Source organism: Nicotiana tomentosiformis, chromosome 4, assembly GCF_000390325.3.
Source record: "Nicotiana tomentosiformis chromosome 4, ASM39032v3, whole genome shotgun sequence".
NCBI classification, from domain to species: Eukaryota; Viridiplantae; Streptophyta; class Magnoliopsida; order Solanales; family Solanaceae; genus Nicotiana; species Nicotiana tomentosiformis.
Window position 1 is genome coordinate 113,986,359 of NC_090815.1, and position 19,818 is coordinate 114,006,176.

Sequence of the window (19,818 nt, forward strand, 5' to 3'; positions counted from 1 at the left end):
TATCAAATTACTTAAATTTACATTATCATATTTTTTTAAATTAAGTAATTAGGTGAAAAATGGATTATCTTTATTACTTTTTATCTTTATCAAATTACGAAAATTCTAAACTTTTAGTTGGTAAACTGAAAAACGAAATATGCAACATGTTCTAATATCTTTACCCTGTTAAATCCTAATGAATTTACTCGTGTAAGTTTTTACCTTTTACTAAGTATTACTCCATAGCGTATATTTTTTGTTTACTTTTCCGTACAAGTTTCCTTGAAAGTTCCTCAGCTTAATCCACAGACTCCACAGATCAGAAGAGAATAATCCCATTTCCCAAATAGCATCATTCCCTCATCAAAATCTTCTCCTACTTTTATCTTCTGTTCAACCAAACCTGTTTCCTTCAACAAATCCTATCTTCTTTCTCAAACCCTCAATCCATAATCAAGTATCTCGACAATTTCGGCGAAAATGGCAAAAGCAGATGAAATTCAAACCATTTCCTTATCATTCACTGATTTCCCAGAAGATGTGCAGCTCTGTATCCTCTCATTCCTCACCCCTTTAGATATCTCCAATTTCGCCTGCACTTCAAAGCGCTTCGTCTCTCTTTGCCGTGATGACCCAAGACTCTGGTTTTCCATGTGTCACCGCAAATGGGGATCCAAAACCCATATCAACAAATGGGTTAATAACGGTAGAATTCCTTACAAGCTTCTTTACAATACCCTTTTAGAGTATGAGAATCTCATTGGCTTCTGGCGCCTCAGTGGTACTGATTCTGATACTGATTCCTCTTTAATCTTTTTTGAGTGGGGTTCATTTTATATAGCTGGTTCAAGGGTTAAACCCGCAAGAAATTGTACTTATGGAGCGATAAAGTTGCCATTTTTATTGATGGGTTTTAACTCTAAGGGTGAAATTGTCAATTATCTCGATCCTGAAGGGAGAGTTGAGTTGTTATCTGAAAATGTGATGAATTTTGATGATTTGGGTTTTGGGGAGAGTGAATTGATTCAGGTGAATGTGAATTTCATGGGAAAAACTCATGTTGTTGTGGAAGAAAATTGTGGCAGTGCACTTGGGTATTCTTGTAATTCTCCACAGAACAGAGGAGGATTCAGGAAAGTTTCAAGCTCAGGGAACATGAGGGGAGAGGAGTATGAGGATTTATGTGGGTCCCCTGGAAGCTTGCCAGATAGGTTGATGTCCGAGATTTATCAGTATTTAGCCAACAAGACGAGTCCCGGTGGGAACGGGTCATCGAGGAGGCAGAGAAGGAAGGAGAAGGAAAGGCAGGGGAAAAGGAAGTGGGAGCCTGAACATTATGTGAAAATCGTGAATTGCTCGCCTACACCAGCCAGGCCTTTACAGGGCTTGTGGAAGGTCTTGTTCTGCTTCTTTCTGTTTATATATTATGGCAAAACTTGATCTTTATCGGCAGTTCTTTTTTTTTTCCCCATTAAGATTTGGCCTTTGGTTTGTTGTTAATGACTTGCATAAGTATAAGTAAAGCATCAAACTTTATAGAGATAACTAGCTAGCAGGTTAAGGTGCAACCAAAGGCTGACTCTGTAACAACAACAACAACAACAACAACAACAACAACAACAACAACAACAACATACCCAGTATAATCCCACGGGTGGGGTCTGGGAAGGGTAGTGAGTACGCAGACCTTACCCCTACCTGGAGAGGTAGAGAGGCTATTTCCGATAGACCCTCGGCTCAAGAAAAGATGGAAAGGAAGAATAGGGGAGAAGAAGAGGAGGGAAGAGGAGAGAAAGGCGATAAGCAAAGAGGAGAAAAAGTAGCATCAAATAGTAGCCATCAGGGCCAAAGGCTGACTGAGTAAGTACAAGTAAAAGTAAGTAAAGAGGAAAACTTTGTAGTATTGACTAGGTAGAGCCTTGATTTATCATAAGATATAATCGCTTGTGTTGGTTAACCGGGTAATATTCATGTACATATTCTAAGTGTCGAATTGATAATAAAGTACTTTTAATCTTCAGTGTAAGAGCAAGATGTATAGCACTAATACTAGAAGTGCATTGAGTATTAGCATTTGAAAGCCTAGCCGCAAACCGATAGGATAACTGTGCTTCAAACCCCCTAAGCTTTAATAAACATAGCTCTAGCTCTATACATTATGATGCCACTAACCATTAAGTACGTGAAGTAGGACTGATTTCTGACTCGTTTTACCAGAAACCTTATTGTGTTTTCTGATAATGACCTGAAGGTATGGTGATTACTAGTGATATGTTTGTGTTTTTTCTGTTAACCAGTTTATTCCTTTCAGTAAGAAGCACCATTTGACCTTGTTACTAATGATGCCTTGTTACCATAAGAAATCCAAGTACCTCAGACCTAAACTTTTGAAACCCAAATGATTTGAGTAATAATTTCTCAAGCAATGCCAATACGTATATCTGGACTTGTACATTCGAATTAAATGCTGGTTTTGCTTGAAGGTTTAAGTGTCCTACTGTCTCTACCGAGGAATTTTTCAACTGTAGGTCTTTCTGCTGTATCCCTTCTTGACCTTACCCTAAAGATATCTAACTGTTTATTGGGCATTAGTTTATTTATGGTGTATGCTATTACATCATCCCATCATCCTCATGGTTAACTTCCATTGAATTATGATGAACTGCATGAATCTCAGAGGATTTCGTTTGCCAGTTTGTCATACGGTGTACTTCCCTTTTGCTGAATGGTAACATCTGGGCATGCTTAACCTTAACTGCAAAAAGCCTGCTTATCTGATGTTTTGGTTTTACTTTTCACTGCAGGGATTCTGTGACGACATGACTTTGGAGTTCTTCCTTGTCTCTTATGATGATGTTGGTGGTATCACTTGCAGAAGGGTTGTGGAATTATGTAAACCTTTCTCTGCCTATGCCCCAGTATTTTGGACTTCAAATACCACATTCATTGAGTCCCCTTTATCTTCAGAAGAAGAAAACATATATGAGAGTCGCATACATATTCGGCCCCTTGCTGAAGCTGATGACCCATGTGAGATTCTGTCTAGTTCTGACAAAGGAGTTTTGCGCATGCTTTGCATGAACTCAAGCTACGACTTGGTTATTCCTGATTTGGCAGGAAGCACTGTAAATCCTAGGCAGGCGGAGGGAAGGATTTGGCAGTATGAAAATGGGACATTTGGATACGGGTTTCTGCGAGACAATTACATTATAGACTTGAGGCATATTGCTCAAAATGGTCAGATATTTGACACAGCAGATATTTCTAGTATTTGATCTTACCGCATACATTGGTCAGACAAACAGAAAGTGCAGAAGGAAATTTCCAATTTATATTCTTTGTACATATTAGTTGGTTCTTGATGCCGGCAAGATTCTGGCTTTGTTGTAACATTTCGTGAGAATAAAAAGTTGATTTCAATGTAAAGTAGATATTTTCAAGCTTCCATTTCTGTGAATGGATTTAACTCTTTTCCTACTCTTCATACTTTCCCTTTTGAATTCTTTCAGTTTCATTTTCGCATGTCAAGGGTGTAAAGACGCTTAGCTGATTACTTCATCTTTCATATTCATCAGCATTTAAAGTTTTCATTGTGGGTGTAGCATTTTATATTTTTATTCCCTCTCCCACGATACTGATTGTAATTTGTGGTTAGCTACTGGCAACTTCTGTCTCATGACTCTCACCAAATGTTTTTCTGAATTGAATGGCTGGTGAGTTTTGTGAACTTTAAAACATCCTGCTGATTACTGTTGCTTTCGATTTGTTTTGTATTCTGAGAAGTTTCTGATTCTTCACAAAACTTGTGTTTTTGTTTCTATATCTGAAGTTTTAATTTAGCCTCTTGTTACGGTTTATTGCCTTTCCTTCTACCAAACAATTTTGCTTCTCTGTCTGTCAAGTCTCCAGAGTGCTAATGGTATAATGTATGGCTATCCATACAATTATCAGGTAGGGGAAAGGATGATATTGGGGCGAGAGAATGATTCTACAAGCAGGGAGCAAAAACAACATTAATGGAGAAACTTGGTAAGGTTGTACTTTTTTATTTTTTAATGTACAGTTTATTTTTCAGTTAAGAACTATTTGTTCTTCATTTTACTATCATCCAGACCATTCTAGCCTTGAAAAGCTGTCAATGGAGAAATGACAGCTTTAAAAGTTTCTCCAAGGCCTTGGGCCAAATTATTAGAGTCTATACTGTTTCAGTAGTCTGTCTCTTCTTGTCCTGATAATGGGAAACTTAATACCAGATTTCCTCTACAAGAGCAATCGAATTGGAGAAGAATCACCTTCCAACATTTGGATAATGTGAGATACAAAGAATTCCATAGTTTGAGGTTGAAAGAGTGCATTGCAAAGATTTGCATGCACTGGGACAGCAAAACCATGTTATATTCAATCTCATTCAACATTCACATAATACAAGTGAAGCACAAGAAACAAAGGTCAAAAATCTACACACAAAAGTAGACAATATATAGTTCAACATCAAATTAATTGAAGTAGATGAGAGAAAACATAGGCTGGGGAAGGAAGTGCATTCATGGAAGCTGCTGAAGGCCTTCGATTCTTCAATAAAGCAGATAGGTAAGACATGATCGCGGAAAGATAAGGAGCAATCAACTTGGTCGGCTGTTTATGACTCTGCAGTAACTTCTGTTGTTGTCGTGGAATTCATTTCATGGTCACCCTCAAGCTTGCTTAAGTTGCCCTTCTCCTTGATAAGTTGAATATGGTGATGTTTACAATATAGGCGCCCCTCATGTGCGATATAGTTGGAAGGGCTTATTACACAGCCTCCGTGGCTGCATTTGAAGCAGCTCTTATGGTATGGCGTGCCATTAACTGATACCTATTCACACAATCATTAATATTTGTTACACAACATTAGCATGGAACAATGTTAAGCTGTGAACTTTTGATTTATGTAACAAAAAGATTGCTAATTGCTGATGTTACCTTTTCTGTTGGGTAGACAGTTTTCTTGCAGCCAAAACATTTCTCTCTTGTTCCACCAAACATGCTTGTCACTTTGGCTACCTGTGGTTTCTGTTTCAAAGATTGAAATTGCATTTAGTAAGTGAAGTGTAATATTCTGTGTCAGTTACTTGTGGTTACTGTTTCAAACAATCAACTTGATCATTCATTGTCAATTACCTCACTGTCAATGGGTTTCTGTGGCTTCACAATTTTTGGTGTACCTGTAATATTTTGAATTGTCAATAAAATTTCTGTATTGCAAATGTTATTTGGAATTATCCATGTTATCCTCTACCTTCAAAGCTTTTATCCAAACTGCCAGTTTGTTTGAAGAGCTGATCAAAGTGTGGTCTACAGTATAGAACTCCCTCAAAGGAATTGTAGTTGCCAAGCTGCCAATTGAATATAATTGAAGAACAGGAATTAGTATCTAAGCTCCAATACTTTGAACAATAAGTCCAATAGCATCTCCAAAGTAGACACATAAGTTGGTATTATTGAATAAAAAATTCAAATCTACTTCATTTGACTCTCAACAAGTCACATAGATCTATCCAGAGAGTGGTTATATCATATTAATATTTGCATGAAATAATCCTGATGATTGCTGAATTTTGCAATCCAAGTTGAAAATGAACATTGGAGTTAGATCTTGCAAAACCTTTGTATGAAATAGGGAGGAAAAGAAGAAAAGTACTTTAAGCTGAACAAAAAATTCTTATGCCAGGTAGATGAAACTCTGTAAAATGATCTCTGGGATTGCCATGAAAGACAAAATAGAATCTTTAAGTAAGAATTACATGAGAAAACTGTAGTGCTTTTTTGTTCTAAGCTTTTAACAAGCAGCTCGGTAAAGATTTTAACAAGCAGCTCGGTGCACTAAGCTCTCCTGGAAAGGCTCGAACCACAAGGGTTTGTTGGATGCAGCCTTACCTGCATTTCTACGGGAAGCTATTTTCACGGCTCAAACCTATGACCTGGCTCAAACCCGTCTTGATCACATGACCAATTACGCCAAAGCTCCCTTCTTGAAAAAGATTTTAATGAAAAGGAAAAAATATTGGGAATTCTACCTTGAGAGTGCCCTTGCAGTGATGGCATCTGAAACAAGCTTTGTGATAGATTCTGTTATCTGCAGTTAATTTGTCAACCAGATAGACAGTCTTGTCACATGCCATGCATTTCTGTGTGGTTCCTGCAAAAGCCATGGCTATATACGAGCAAGTTTTACAGAAAACAAAAATGGTCTTTGTGGCTCTTTCCCCTTTCTTTGTGTTAGCACTTGGTTTTTGGTTTTTGGAGAAAGACACTAGAGAGAATGGTGTTAAGATAAGGATGAGAAGCCAGAGAAATATGATGATGAGGCTGAGAACAGCAATTTAACTAAATTAGAGAAATAGACATTTTATCATTTGGCCCACGGTATACAGCACCTAACAACTCTGCAGACTTTTTCCTTTTCTTTTACTCCAATATTTTTATCATTTTTTAGAGTTTCTTATCTGTAATTATATTTTCTTTTTGAAACTACAAAAAGGAAGAAAGTTGAGGTTAAAAGATAAGAAGAATTAACCCAAATAGCCGTCTATCTAATCTCTTAAACTAAAAATAGTCGGTAAATATATAATATATATATATATATATATATATATATATATATATATATATATATTAATCAATGTATAATATCTATGTATACCGGCTAGAAAAAATAAGCATTGAATCTGGCGGTCAGATTCACTATTTATTTTTTCTAGCCCGTATACACAGATTATACATAATTACACACATATTATATATGAATTATACATATATTATATATCCGCCGTCTATTTTTGGTTTAAGAAATTAAATGGACGACTGTTTGGGTTAATTTCCTATAATTTAGAAATATACTCTATTTATCTTAGTAAAAACCTTCATTGATAAATGCAAATCATTGGTTATGAAAAAAATCAGTAAAAATAAATGAATGAAAGAAGTGATTGTTCCTTGCATAGACATCAAAGTTCACATGGTTGTTGGAGCCCAATTTGGTAGAATGTGACCTTTTTTAAGTTGCCACATGAATCCTCATAATACATTCTCATGAAATGTCAATCTGCTGTCATTGCAATTATGCACCGTTAGATTACCAAGTCTTCTCATTTTATTTTATTTTATTTTTTTTGAATTATTTGGTGGACCATATTCTTATCAACAACCTAAAAGAAAGTTATGCTGGACCATTTTATGTACACAGTTGTGCTAGACATGATTTTGTAAAATTCAATTTCCAATATCAGGGGAACCTAACCCCACACACAGAAACCCCATCTAAGGGAGGCACATGGCATAATCATATTATTGATCTGTCAATGCCAGCACTCTTTTCTTTTTCAGTAGGAGAGTAGAGAGGAAGTAATAGCTGTAAAGATTTGAGATTTGGGAGTTTGAAATGTCACCTGTAATAACCTATTATTACTCTAGGTATAGTTTGGTAGTATGCATTAGTTTTTGGTATTAATAATTTCTTGTTTCGTACACTTTTTCAATCTATGTATTACACTATTACTAATGCAAGTATTAGTTATACAACCTATTTGATATTATCCTATGTATAACTAATACATATCAAACCATAGTATTAGTAATACCAAGACTATTAATACATGCAATAGCATGACTAAAGACAAAATATAAAATGGTCCTAAAGTCCCTTAAAGCTAAAGAATATGGAGGATATTTTTGTAAACAATTAATTTTCTTAAAAATTATTCAATGCATTTTAATTTTTAATACACAATATCAAACATTGGATAAAAAGTAATCTCTGCATAACTAATGTTGCATTATTAACCCATGCATTACTAATCCCTGCATAACTAATACACCTTATTTAACATTATTCTTATACACTCTACCAAACGAACCCTTAAGTGTTTGAGATAAGAATATACTCTTTCTTATTTCACCATCAAATATTTGATATTTATTGGTCCGATTAATTTAAATTCATGTCAAATATACCTCTGATTATAAGTATGAGAATCTCACTCATCCCACCATACTCTTTGATGGTAGATAACAATATCCAAAAATAGATCTTATCGGTTATGAAATAATTGTCCAACTTTGTGTTATTCATTTAGTGAAGTGTTAATTAAGAGAAAATTTAAGAAAGTGATAAATGGTATAGTTTAAACAAATATTTTAAAAGAAATATAGGGTGTTATTAAATGTCTTCCTTATGGGGTGTGCAAAAATTATAAAGACAAACAACGTGGACGTAGATAATATCATACCGGTATGTGAATGTGATCAGCGAAACATATAACAATGACATTTGTCGTGTGACAATCATGTAGGGTTATCCATCCGTGAAACGTTATTCATAAATATCAATTTTGAGCATTTTCACAATATTTCCTTTAGATGTTATAATAAGTTTAATCCCCAGTGTCACATTCTTAGTATTAATGGAGAAAGACAGAATCCCAAAGACGTTCAGAAGTCGAGGTCCTTAGAAATACAATCATTCAGACCTATCTGCCTCATGGAGGGATCCATTGTTCTTTAGATCCTAAAGTTTAGTAAAATAAGATTTTATCCTTCAGTGTAATAGAGTTGTCTAATAAGTAACAAAATGGCACGAGGTTAACTTCTACGGCCAAGTAATCTTAGATGTTTATTGAAATGACAAAAAAAGTGGATATTGGGATATTAAGGTAGGATAAGGCCCATCTTAAATCTTCTTTTAAAGTTTTATATACGGCTCTTTTTACAACCGCTCTTCGGTATTCGAAAGCGAAAAATGAACTGCCTGTTATGGCAAAAAAGAAAGGTTCTATCTATTTTTATTCAAGCAAGAAAAAAAATATGACTTAAGTTAATCTGTATAGAAAGGAAAAAAATTATTAGAACTCTCGTCGGCCTCTCTCTACCCTTTGTAGCTGAACTTTCCCTCACTACGGAACTATAGAGCTTCAAACAAGGGCTAAAACTAGCAACAACAAAAACACAAAATTTCTTGACACAAAGTGATATTGATAAACCATGTTTTTGTTATAGACAAAATGATTGGTCAACAAATGGTAATTGACATTTAATAAATGTGAAACAAATAGAAGTAATAAGTAACTACTAAGACGACTCATTCAAGGACCATTAACCATAGTAGTATGTGAAGTGTAATTGAGATAACATTGAATAGCAAAAGCCCTTTTTTGTTGTGGTGGAACAGAACAAGGATTCCTCCTCGAGAGATGACTTTTGATAGCTGAAACTATCCCACATCGAAAACAAGTGACTAAGCGAACAGCTTGGCGCCCCTACTTAAAGTTGGCACCAGCCTAAGCAGAAACTTACGCAGCTACACAATGAGCACAAAGCGAACTATTCTTTCGCCTTTTACTAAAGAATACCGTGTGCGCGTTGCATAGAGTGGCATACGCCAATTTTTGGAGGGTTTTCTCTTTGAGGGAAATCCCCAACAACTCCGAGTTCAAATATTTTATGTGGAAGGAACTCTTAGCTTAAAATTATTTTTATTTTGTGTTTTGGCAATGTATTTACTTGCGTAATTGTCTTGTCCGTCTCGAGATTTTAGAGTAGTCTCCTAAGCTTGTTTGGAAAAGTTATTTATATCTTACTTTTACGTGCGATCATTTGAATCTATCAAATATGTAGTTCAAACTAGTTTAAGATCTTAAAAATGACCTAAGAATTAGGCAATTTTCATATTTCCATTTTAACCAAACGACTAGCGTTGGACAATGTGTATTATTTTTAATACCTAGTAACTAATACTAATACTATGTATTAGATTTTATATACACATATTTCTCAAATTCATGTAAAAAAATTCATTTAACATTTATATGGAAATGAAAAATTATCTATCTAATTACACATGTGCAAAAAAAACATGATGGTGGAGTTACATTGAAAATTTGGAATTACATTATGCCTAACAAGTAGGTCGTTGTACTCACTATACTATATAATTACTAGACTATAAAATGTACTAATACTATAGAATTTACTAGACTATAAAATCATTAGAGAGTAATTATACACCGTGATAATTATATAATAATTTCCAAGCGATTGTCCCTTTCCTCTTATTAGTCTATATCTTTTAGAACCATATACTAGGAGCTGCAGCTACTTGCCTTATCTCTTAAATCTTAATACGCACTTGTTAATTAAACGAAGAAGCTAGGAAGGGTAACATGCTTCAATGGTATGCTAATTTTCTGTTTGTTATGAGCATGAAGGAACATCCATCTATTTTCGGTTGACTACCGCTACAATTTTTTAATTTGTATATAATTTTACATGTTTGCTAATTTAATTAAAGATATTATAATATCATATGGTGTTACTCTTTTGTTTAAAAATATCAATATATATACACAATTGCAGTATAGAAATTCTATAAATATTATTATACCGCTGAAGATAAAATAAAAGAAGAGGAGCATAAATCCCAAGAATTCCCAATTCGATTCTAATTAGAGTGGCCACGCCTATAAATTCCCCTAAAAGGCAGCTGGGGTTTAAACCTTAATACTTATTGTCGAGCTTTGAGGGTAAAATCTAAAACTAAGAAGAATGGTGTTTGGTCAAGTAGTGATTGGACCCCCTGGTTCCGGCAAAACCACTTATTGCAATGGCATGTCTCAATTCCTCCAACTTATTGGACGGTAACTTACTTCTATCTGTTGGGTTGGGTTTTCTATTTACTGCTTTTGACTTCTGTTTCGATGGGATTTTGTGGGCACTGATTGTGGGTTTTGATGAGCGTGCCATCAATGTTTTTTGAAGATTTTTGCTGAAATTATTGAAGCATAACACTAAATTTACTCTTTTGATTAGTTCGTCTTTTTTATTCTGAGCGTAAATGATGGAGCTATTACTTGACCGAACATTTAAGATCCTTACCCTAGAGCACACTTGAAAGAGAGATTGGAGATTTGGGTTACAACTGATAACACAAGCTGAGTAGCTTTCTTATGAATGGAGTTTAATACTACTTGATACTGATTAGTTTTCCTCTAATGAAAAATAACCTCCAGCATGTGGTAAAAAGAGTGACATGAGCAGAGGCGAAGCCATGATTTCAATGTTATGGGTTCTAAAACGACTTCAAGTGCTAATAACTTGGTTCTAAATTTAATATTTATTCATATTTAATGATGTTTTTAACACAGAGACACTGTTTGAGCAAAAGCTACTGTGTTCGGCTTAACCCGTATTAGGCCCTCTAGCTCTGCCCTTGGCCATGAGTATCGGTTCTTGTTGGGTTAGGTGTTTTTGTAAGCTTGTCGCAACTTTTATGCACTGACTAGCTTACTCCCACGCAGTCCTCATATGTGAAGAAAGAAAGAGTGTTCTTGGAACTTCTGTTATTCTTCATTATAAAGAACAGATTTTTATGGGTCTTTGGTTTCTTCTACTGTGTGCAAGAACAATTTTGAATTTGAGTGCCAATTTACTCCACTAATTCATGATTTTAAGATGTAAAAGAATAGGTTATTTAATTATTATTTGAATTCACCTTGTTTTCTTTTATCTTGTTCTCGCTAATGCTTGTTGCTACTGCTCTAATCTCATTTTTCCTCGTGCCGAGGGTCTACTGGAAATAGTCTCTCTATATTCACTGTAGGGGTAAGGTCTACATACTATCTACCCTCCCCAAACCCCACTCGTGGGACTATAATGGGTTGTTGTTGTTGTAATTATTATTTGACTTTTTGGTGTGTTTAGAAACTTCTTTGTCAGTGTAATGAGAGGAGTAAAAGATAAATTACTTGATATTGGTATGAAAGGCTCGAAATAGAGTGGAATGGATATATTGGGTTCATTTAGTTGGCCCCGCGTAGTTTGGATGGAGATGGTTGACTGATTAATTGTTAGGTAATTGCCAGCGATTGGCGGCAGATATTTGAATTAATTGTAGTCTGATCACTCACATTGATATCCCTCTTGATTGTTTGGATTGCAGGAAAGTTGCTGTTATCAATTTGGATCCGGCTAATGATTCTTTACCGTATCCACTTAAGTTGAGTTTCTTTGACAATGTATGGATTACAGATTTTGATGTCTAATTCAAGAAGATTGTTCATTGTTAATTAAGTAGGATTACAGTGTAGACAGTTACGTTCTTCCTTATCCGATAAAGATATGAGTGTGCTGTGAATATTGAGGATCTAATTAAGCTGAGTGATGTAATGGCTGAACACTCTCTTGGTCCCAATGGAGGTAAGCTTGCCTTTCCCCCCTTCTATTGAGATTAGTCTGCATTCGGTTCCTTATAAATAAGTTCCAAGTTGCTAAACATGTGGATGCTACACCATATCATTAGCCCTGTGCCGGTAGAATATGTTGCTGCGGATTCTTGGGCTACCTCCAATACCTATTTTTGGTGCAAATTTATTGTTCATTATGTAGATGATGTTATCTTTGCTTTGAACTGTTATTATGTTTATGCGATTCTTACTTGGTTTTTCTAACTCATAGCTTTTCTATTCTCTTTGTAGGGCTTGTATATTGCATGGACTATCTCGAGAAGAATATTGACTGGTTAGAGTCTAAGTTAAAACCTCTCCTTAAAGGTTATTTACAATTCAATCTGAAGTTTAGTAAATTTTGGCTGAGATCAATGTATACTTATCTTTGATCTATGTTTGGTAGTTTAGTAAAATTAGATCAATCTATGCTTGGTAGTTTAGTAAATTAGATCAATCTATGCTTATGTTTACTCTATCATTGTCCCAATGAAGATGAAAAAGGAACTGGCTTGGCGTTCCTTCCATCATGGAAGTGTTTATACCACTTTAATGTTGTCTCGTATATCAGGGGAAGTTCACAATTTGTCGTTAAGGGTCTCAAAGTTTCACTTCTATGTGGGAAGTGCAGTCGTTTTGCATCGATGCAATATTTTCTTAGCTAATCTGTCCATTATCCTCTCTGCTCCCTTTTCTACATCCTTCTTACCATGTTATACTTAACCTCCAATTTGCTAGAAAAAATATATTTCATTCACAACCAACATAGATAGTGTTAATACTGATAAATAAATAAAAAACATAGATAGTGTAATTGTTGTTACTGCCTTTCCATTCTGGCAGTGGCTTGGAGCTGCCTTTGATAGTTCAAGTACATTTTACATCCTGGATTTTAGAGATTTGATGATTTTATGTATTCACTAGTATTGGTTTCTGTCAATCCTAACTTGAATCAACGTGTTGGATGTGATGGAGCTATGACACCCGTGCTCAAGCTTGGGCTAAAAAGCACTACTAATATAAGCTTATTTACAACAATATTTTTCTTGCTTGAGTTTGCTAACTTTCTTTTGATAAGTTATGCATAGATATAGTTTGAGTATTGGTATTTTTAGCAAAGTTGTTTGAGCACCTTGAGTTCTTGAGATTCAGCACATTCATGGAAATTCCTTGCACGGTTTACACATCGTCTTATGTGGAAAACGCAGTAATCTGAGCATCACCCCCGCTTGTTCTGACTTTTGTTTCTTTATTTTTGCAGAGCACTATCTTCTTTTTGATTTCCCGGGTCAGGTGGAACTATTTTTCCTTCATGAAAATGCAAAGAAAATGATAATGAAACTTATAAAGAAGTTAGATCTTAGGGTTAGTCTCTTTTTTAGAGTTATCTCATCTATTTCCTCCTTCACTATTATGCTTCCTTTTAAAGCTAAATTGCTCATTATTTGGTGTTTGTTTAATGCAGTTGACCGCAGTCCATTTAGTTGATGCCCATCTTTGCAGTGATCCAGGGAAATATGTGAGTGCATTGCTCCTCTCATTATCAACCATGTTACACTTGGAGCTTCCTCATGTCAACGTTCTGTCTAAGATTGATCTTATTGAAAGCTATGGAAAATTAGGTTAGTTCATCATATTCTTCTGGAGAATATCTTTTTGGAATTTGGAATATTTTTTTGGAGATTAGAGTTATAGGTTTGAAACACCCATGAGGTTACTATGAAGTGCTTATTTTGTATTTCTTTTCTTCTTGCAGCTTTAAACCTGGAGTTCTACACAGATGTCCAAGATTTATCGTATTTGCAGTATGAGCTCGGTCAGGATCCTCGCTCTGCTAAGTATAGGTGCTTGAACCTTTAAGAACATTCTGTCAAATAATAGCTGATTTCTTTTCAACTCTTCTTAATTCTTGCAGGCACAATATAACACATTGTCGTTACTTAGTAGTTTCTGACTGTTCTAATTAAACTAGGGCAGATTTTGGGAAATCTGTTAGCTGGAGTCCGGTTTTCTATATATCTCTACAAGCTTGAGGAGTAAATAAGTTCTGCACTTGATGCTATATTACTACAATCTTGAAGAGAGCGTTTCATGTTTTTATAAATGTTGCGTGTCAATTTAATGGGTACCTTTGGCAGAAATTAAGGGAGTGTGATGGAGGGAGAAGAAAAAGCAAAAAAAAAAAAACACTTTTCTTTCTTGTGCATTCCTTTCACTAATCTTTTATAATTGGAAGTTGGTCACTATCATAGTGCTTGACAAGATCAAAATAACCAGAAAGGATCTTTCTATCTAAACATTGTGCTTTCCGGTTTAATACTTCGAAAATGCAGAAGTTTAAGAATCTTTTTATCTAAGCATTATGTTTTTTTGGTTTTGATGCTTAAATAATGCAGAAAACTTACAAAGGAGCTTTGTGAGGTGATAGAAGATTATGGACTCGTCAACTTTACGACTTTAGATATTCAGGTATGATGTGATTGAGAGTGTCAACTTCCACGCTTAGATATCCTCTGTATTCTTTGTTAACATAGTGATTATTTTTTTTTGAGCTTATTTACCATTTCAGGATAAAGAGAGTGTTGGAAATCTAGTTAAACTGATTGACAAGACCAATGGATACGTATTTGCTGGCATAGATGCAAGCGCTGTTGAATTCAGCAAAATTGCAGTTGGTCCTGTTGATTGGGACTACTACAGATATCCTTTTTCACATGGTTTAACATAAATTGATGTCATTCATTGAGGTCAACAATTTCAAAATTTAGGCAGGCATAATAATGTGATTGATTGTATTACCCGCTTTACTTATTTCTTTTGGTTAAACCTTTCTGATGTGAGTTCCACTTGGTGATTTTATCCATATAGATTTGATCATTTAAGCTGATTAGTAAGTTGAGATTTTGATTCACCGCTTCATTATTCTCCAGATTCGCAGAACAGAATGTTTTTAACTTTTAGGATCACTTTCTTGCTTGTACTTTCCGATCTTAGCCTGCCATCTTTAGCTCTATTCTGCTGGTGCTCATTTCTTCTGGAATCATTTAAAAAAAAGGATATTAAATGTGGAGGATATGTAATTGATTTTGTGTAGAGCAAGATCTGATATTCTGCTGTGTTTGACCTTGACATGCCAATTTACAGTTGCAGCAGTGCAGGAGAAATATATGAAGGACGACGAAGACACTGATAACAAGGAGTAGTGAAACAAAATGTTGCTTCACTGGGAAATGATGGGCTTGTGGCACAATGTGGATTTCCTGATCTCTCTGAATACTGCATCCTTCAGAAACTAATTATCCTAATGTATGGTAGGAGTGCAGCGCTCATTTTTGTGCGCTCTCGTCCCTGTGTTTAGAACTTTCTTTGCAGTAAAGATATGCAGCTAGTCATTTTTATGAAACTTTTGTGTACAACTGAATATATATATAGGTAGGTTCCTCTGTGTTTATTGCGCACAGGGTTTTAGGAATCCTCTGATCACAACATGCATTTTCCTTCATTCTAATATTAGCAAAAGTTGCTCATCATAATCGTTATTTTGATGGTCTTTTGGGCAGTATGTAACTTTGCTTAATCTTTCAGTTGTGCTCAGGAGTCAAATCGCTGTTATTATCATAACGAAGCAAAAAGATATATTATCACAAAGAAACAAAAGGATACAAAAACTTTTACCAATCGTTTAGTTGCTTATCCAAGTTTAATATTGACAAGTATTAGTCATGACCATACAAGAAATAATGATTTTTTTTTTTTATCAATGGGAAGGCCAATTAAATATATTGTAACTTTTTGAGGCAAATGATGGTTTTGTTGTGGTTAAAAAAAAGGTAAAAATAGCACGGGCTAGCTAGTTTTTGGACTGGTAATTCAAAAATAGCTAGCGTTTGCAAAGTCATTGAAAAACAGCCATTAATTTGCTGCAACACGGACCGGTCCAGTATGATGTACTGGAGATTGATGCACTTGTGTATGAACTTCCAGCATTTTATGCTGGATTTCGTTCAGATTTATCTTTACATGAAAAATGGCTAAATTTCGATTACTTTTGAAACAATGACTATTTTTCAATTACTACTTGTAAATCTGGCTATTTTTGAATTTCTCCCTAAAAAATGTCATCTTTGGAGAACTAAAATTTAATTATAACTTGTGATATTGAAGTAAGAACCTAAAATCTAAAAAATGTTATAAAATAAAGACTGTAAAGTAAAGACAAGTATAGAGAGAAACTGATATATTATTCAATTTTAAACTGATGTACATAATGAACTGAAATCTCCTCTATTTATAAGAGAAAGGAAGCTGCTGTGTAAGCTGCTACTGCAAGCTGCTGTGTAAACTGCTTGTAAGCTGCTACTCTAAGCTGCTACTGTACCAGATATAGATAATCTGCTACTCTAAGCTGCTACTGTACCAGATATAGATAATCTTCTATCAGGGGTAATATTTATCCATAACGGAGTACCGAAATAATAAGCTTCTTTTTAGGAGGCTTATTTCCAATAGAGTACTAAATAGATAAACATATTTACGGGGGAGTCTCATATGGATAAACTTTTTCAAGAAGCTTATTTATAACAGAGTACTAAATGAACATTCATAATATAATATATTTATAACACTCCCCCTTGGATGTTCATTAAAAGATAATGTGTCTCATTAAAACCTTACTAGGAAAAATCCTGTGGGAAAAAAATCCTAGTGAAGGAAAAAGAGTGCACATATTTAGTAATACACATAACTAGTTGTCTCGTTAAAAACCTTATAAGGAAAATCCGGTGGGAAAAGCCTTAGTAAGGGAAAAAAAGTATAGCGCATATTTTACTCCCCTGATAAAAATCTTGTTTCAAATATTTGAGTCTCCGCATTCCAATCTTGTATACCATCTTCTCAAAAGTTGAAGTTGGCAAAGATTTAGTGAATAAATCTGCCGGATTGTCACTTGAACGGATTTGTTGCACATCAATGTCACCATTTTTCTGAAGATCATCTGTATAGAATAATTTTAGTGAAATGTGCCTCATTCTATCTCCTTTTATAAATCCTCCATTTAATTGGGCTATGCATGCAGCATTGTCTTCGTATAAAATTGTGGATCTTTTATCACATTCCAAACCACATTTTTCTTGAATAAAATAAATCACTGATCTCAACCATACGCATTCCCTACTTGCTTCATGAATAGCTATTATCTCAGCATGATTTGAAGAAGTAGCAACAATAGATTGCTTAGTAGAGCGCCATAACATGACAGTACCTCCACATATAAATACGTACCCGGTTTGAGATCGAGCTTTATGTAGATTGGATAAATAACATGTATCTGCATAACCAACAAGATCCGCACTACCTTTGTTAGAATAAAATAAACCCATATCAAGTGTTCCCTTTAAATATCGCAATATATGCTTAATCCCGTTCCAATATCTCCGTGTAGGAGAAGAGTTATATCTAGCTAGTAAATTAACAGAAAATGCTATGTCAGGCCTTGTAGCATTAGCAAGATATATAAGTGCACCAATTGCACTAAGATAAGGTATTTCGGGACCAAGGAGTTCCTCATCCCTTTTTGGAGGTTGGAACAAATCCTTATTCACTTCAAGTGATCGAACAACCATTGGTGTACCCAATGGGTGCGCTTTGTCCATGTAAAAGCGTATTAAGACCCTTTCTGTATAAATAGATTGATGGATAAAGATCTCGTCTGCTAAATGCTCAATTTGCAGACCAAGACAAAGTTTTGTCTTTCCAAGATCTTTCATCTCAAATTCTTTCTTAAGATATTCAATTGCCTTTTGGAGCTCTTCTGGAGTTCCAACAAGATTTAGGTCATCAACATAAACAACAAGTATAACAAATTCTGATGCCATTTTCTTTATAAAAATACATGGACAAATAACATAATTTATGTAACCCTCTTTCAGCAAATATTCACTAAGGCGATTATACCACATACACCCAGATTGCTTTAAACCGTACAAAGATCTTTGTAATCTGATTGAATACATTTTCTAAGATTTTGAATTTGCTTCAGGCATTTTAAATCCTTCAGGGATTTTCATATACATTTCATTATCAAGTGAACCGTACAGATAAGCTGTAACTATATCTATTAGATGTATTTCAAGCTTTTCATGTAGTGCTAGACTGATGAGATATCGAAATGTTATGGCATCCATAACAGGTGAATATGTTTCATCAAAATCGACTCCAGGTCGTTGTGAGAATCCTTGTACTACAAGGCGAGCTTTTTATCTTTCAATTTCATTTTTATCATTCCTTTTTCGCACAAAAACCCATTTATGACCAATTGGCTTTATACCAGTAGGTGTTTGGTACTGGTCCAAAGCCTCTCTTTTAGCAAGTGCGTTCAATTCTTATTGAATTGCCTCTTGACATCTTCGCCAATCAGATCTTTGTCGACATTCTTCGACAGATCGGGGTTCAAGATCCTCACTATCTTGCATAATGTTAAGTGCAACATTATATGCAAAAATATTATCCACCACTATTTGAGATCGATTTAAATTAATCCCTTCACCAGTAGAACTTATTAAAAGCTTCTCACTCACTTGAGTCTCGGGTTCATTGATTTCTTCAGGAATCTCATAACTAATCAGATCTTGGATCTCTTTAGGAGATCCTTTCATAGTATCGTTTTGATCATTTGTCGATTTTGTTTTTCAAGAATTTCGATCCTTAGAACCCAAAGGCCTACCATGCTTCAGGCATGCTTTAGGTTCACTAGCTCTCATGCTAGTAGATGGTCCTGCTTGGACATCAATTCGGATAGGCACATTCTCGGCAGGGATATATGACTTAATTATCCTTTTCAAATCACTAAATGTGTCTGTCATTTGATTTGCTATATTTTATAAATGGATGATCTTCTGGACCTCCTAATTACATATAGGGGTACGTGGATCAAAATGAGATAATGATGAAACTTTTCACACAATTTCTCTTTTGATTTCCTTTTTCTCTCCCCCTAATTGTGGGAAATTTGTTTCATCTAACCGACAATCTGCAAATCGAGCAGTAAATAAATCTCCCATCAATAGTTCAAGATAGATAATAATAGAGGGTGATTCAAACCCAACATATATTCCTAACCTTCTTTGCGGGCCCATCCTACTGCGCTGTAGTGATACTACTGGCACATATACAGTACATCTAAAAATTCATAGATGGCAATATTTGGTTCATGACCAAAAACTAATTGTGACGGAGAATATTTATTATAATGTGTCGGTCTGAGATGGATAAGTGATGCTGCATGCAAGATAGCATGGCCCCAAACAGTAGTGGGCAATTTTATTTTTATAAGTAGTGGTCTTGCTATCAATTGCAGGCGTTCGATAAATGACTTTGCAAGGCCATTTTGAGTATGAACATAAGCTACATGATGTTCAACTTTTATCCCAATTGATAGACAATAATCATCAAAAGCTTAAGACGAGAATTCTCCAGCATTATCAAGGCGAATAGTCTTTATAGGATAATTTGAAAATTGTGCCCTTAATCGAATTATTTGGGCTAATAGCTTTGCAAACGCCAGGTTGCGAGATGATAGTAGGCA

At 35.0% G+C, this 19,818-nt stretch overlaps 3 protein-coding genes and 1 non-coding gene across 4 annotated transcripts; 3 read left to right on the top strand and 1 right to left on the bottom strand.

The window, feature by feature from the left end:
- Positions 1–269: 269 nt before the first annotated feature.
- Positions 270–3,459, top strand: LOC104115103 (F-box protein At3g12350). The gene is made up of 2 exons (XM_009625674.4): positions 270–1,377; positions 2,787–3,459. Exons 1-2 carry the CDS (start codon positions 463–465, stop codon positions 3,255–3,257), a joined length of 1,386 nt encoding a protein of 461 aa, XP_009623969.1. The 5' UTR covers positions 270–462; the 3' UTR covers positions 3,258–3,459.
- Positions 3,460–4,316: 857 nt separating this feature from the next.
- LOC104115104 (LIM domain-containing protein WLIM1-like) lies at positions 4,317–6,338 on the bottom strand. Its single transcript, XM_009625675.4, has 5 exons — positions 6,039–6,338; positions 5,261–5,357; positions 5,143–5,186; positions 4,945–5,034; positions 4,317–4,837 (listed from the first exon to the last, which is right to left on the bottom strand). The coding sequence occupies exons 1-5, from the start codon at positions 6,171–6,173 to the stop codon at positions 4,622–4,624; spliced, it is 582 nt and encodes a 193-aa protein (XP_009623970.1). The 5' UTR covers positions 6,174–6,338; the 3' UTR covers positions 4,317–4,621.
- Positions 6,339–9,314: 2,976 nt separating this feature from the next.
- LOC117281163 (U5 spliceosomal RNA) lies at positions 9,315–9,431 on the top strand. The gene has a single exon (XR_004511780.1). It is a non-coding gene; the product is annotated as a U5 spliceosomal RNA (small nuclear RNA).
- A 990-nt stretch (positions 9,432–10,421) lies between these two features.
- LOC104115106 (GPN-loop GTPase QQT1) lies at positions 10,422–15,769 on the top strand. The gene is made up of 10 exons (XM_009625676.4): positions 10,422–10,652; positions 11,954–11,998; positions 12,131–12,210; positions 12,489–12,563; positions 13,498–13,601; positions 13,702–13,858; positions 13,993–14,080; positions 14,633–14,705; positions 14,806–14,936; positions 15,379–15,769. Exons 1-10 carry the CDS (start codon positions 10,561–10,563, stop codon positions 15,437–15,439), a joined length of 906 nt encoding a protein of 301 aa, XP_009623971.1. The 5' UTR covers positions 10,422–10,560; the 3' UTR covers positions 15,440–15,769.
- The last annotated feature ends 4,049 nt before the right edge of the window (positions 15,770–19,818 follow it).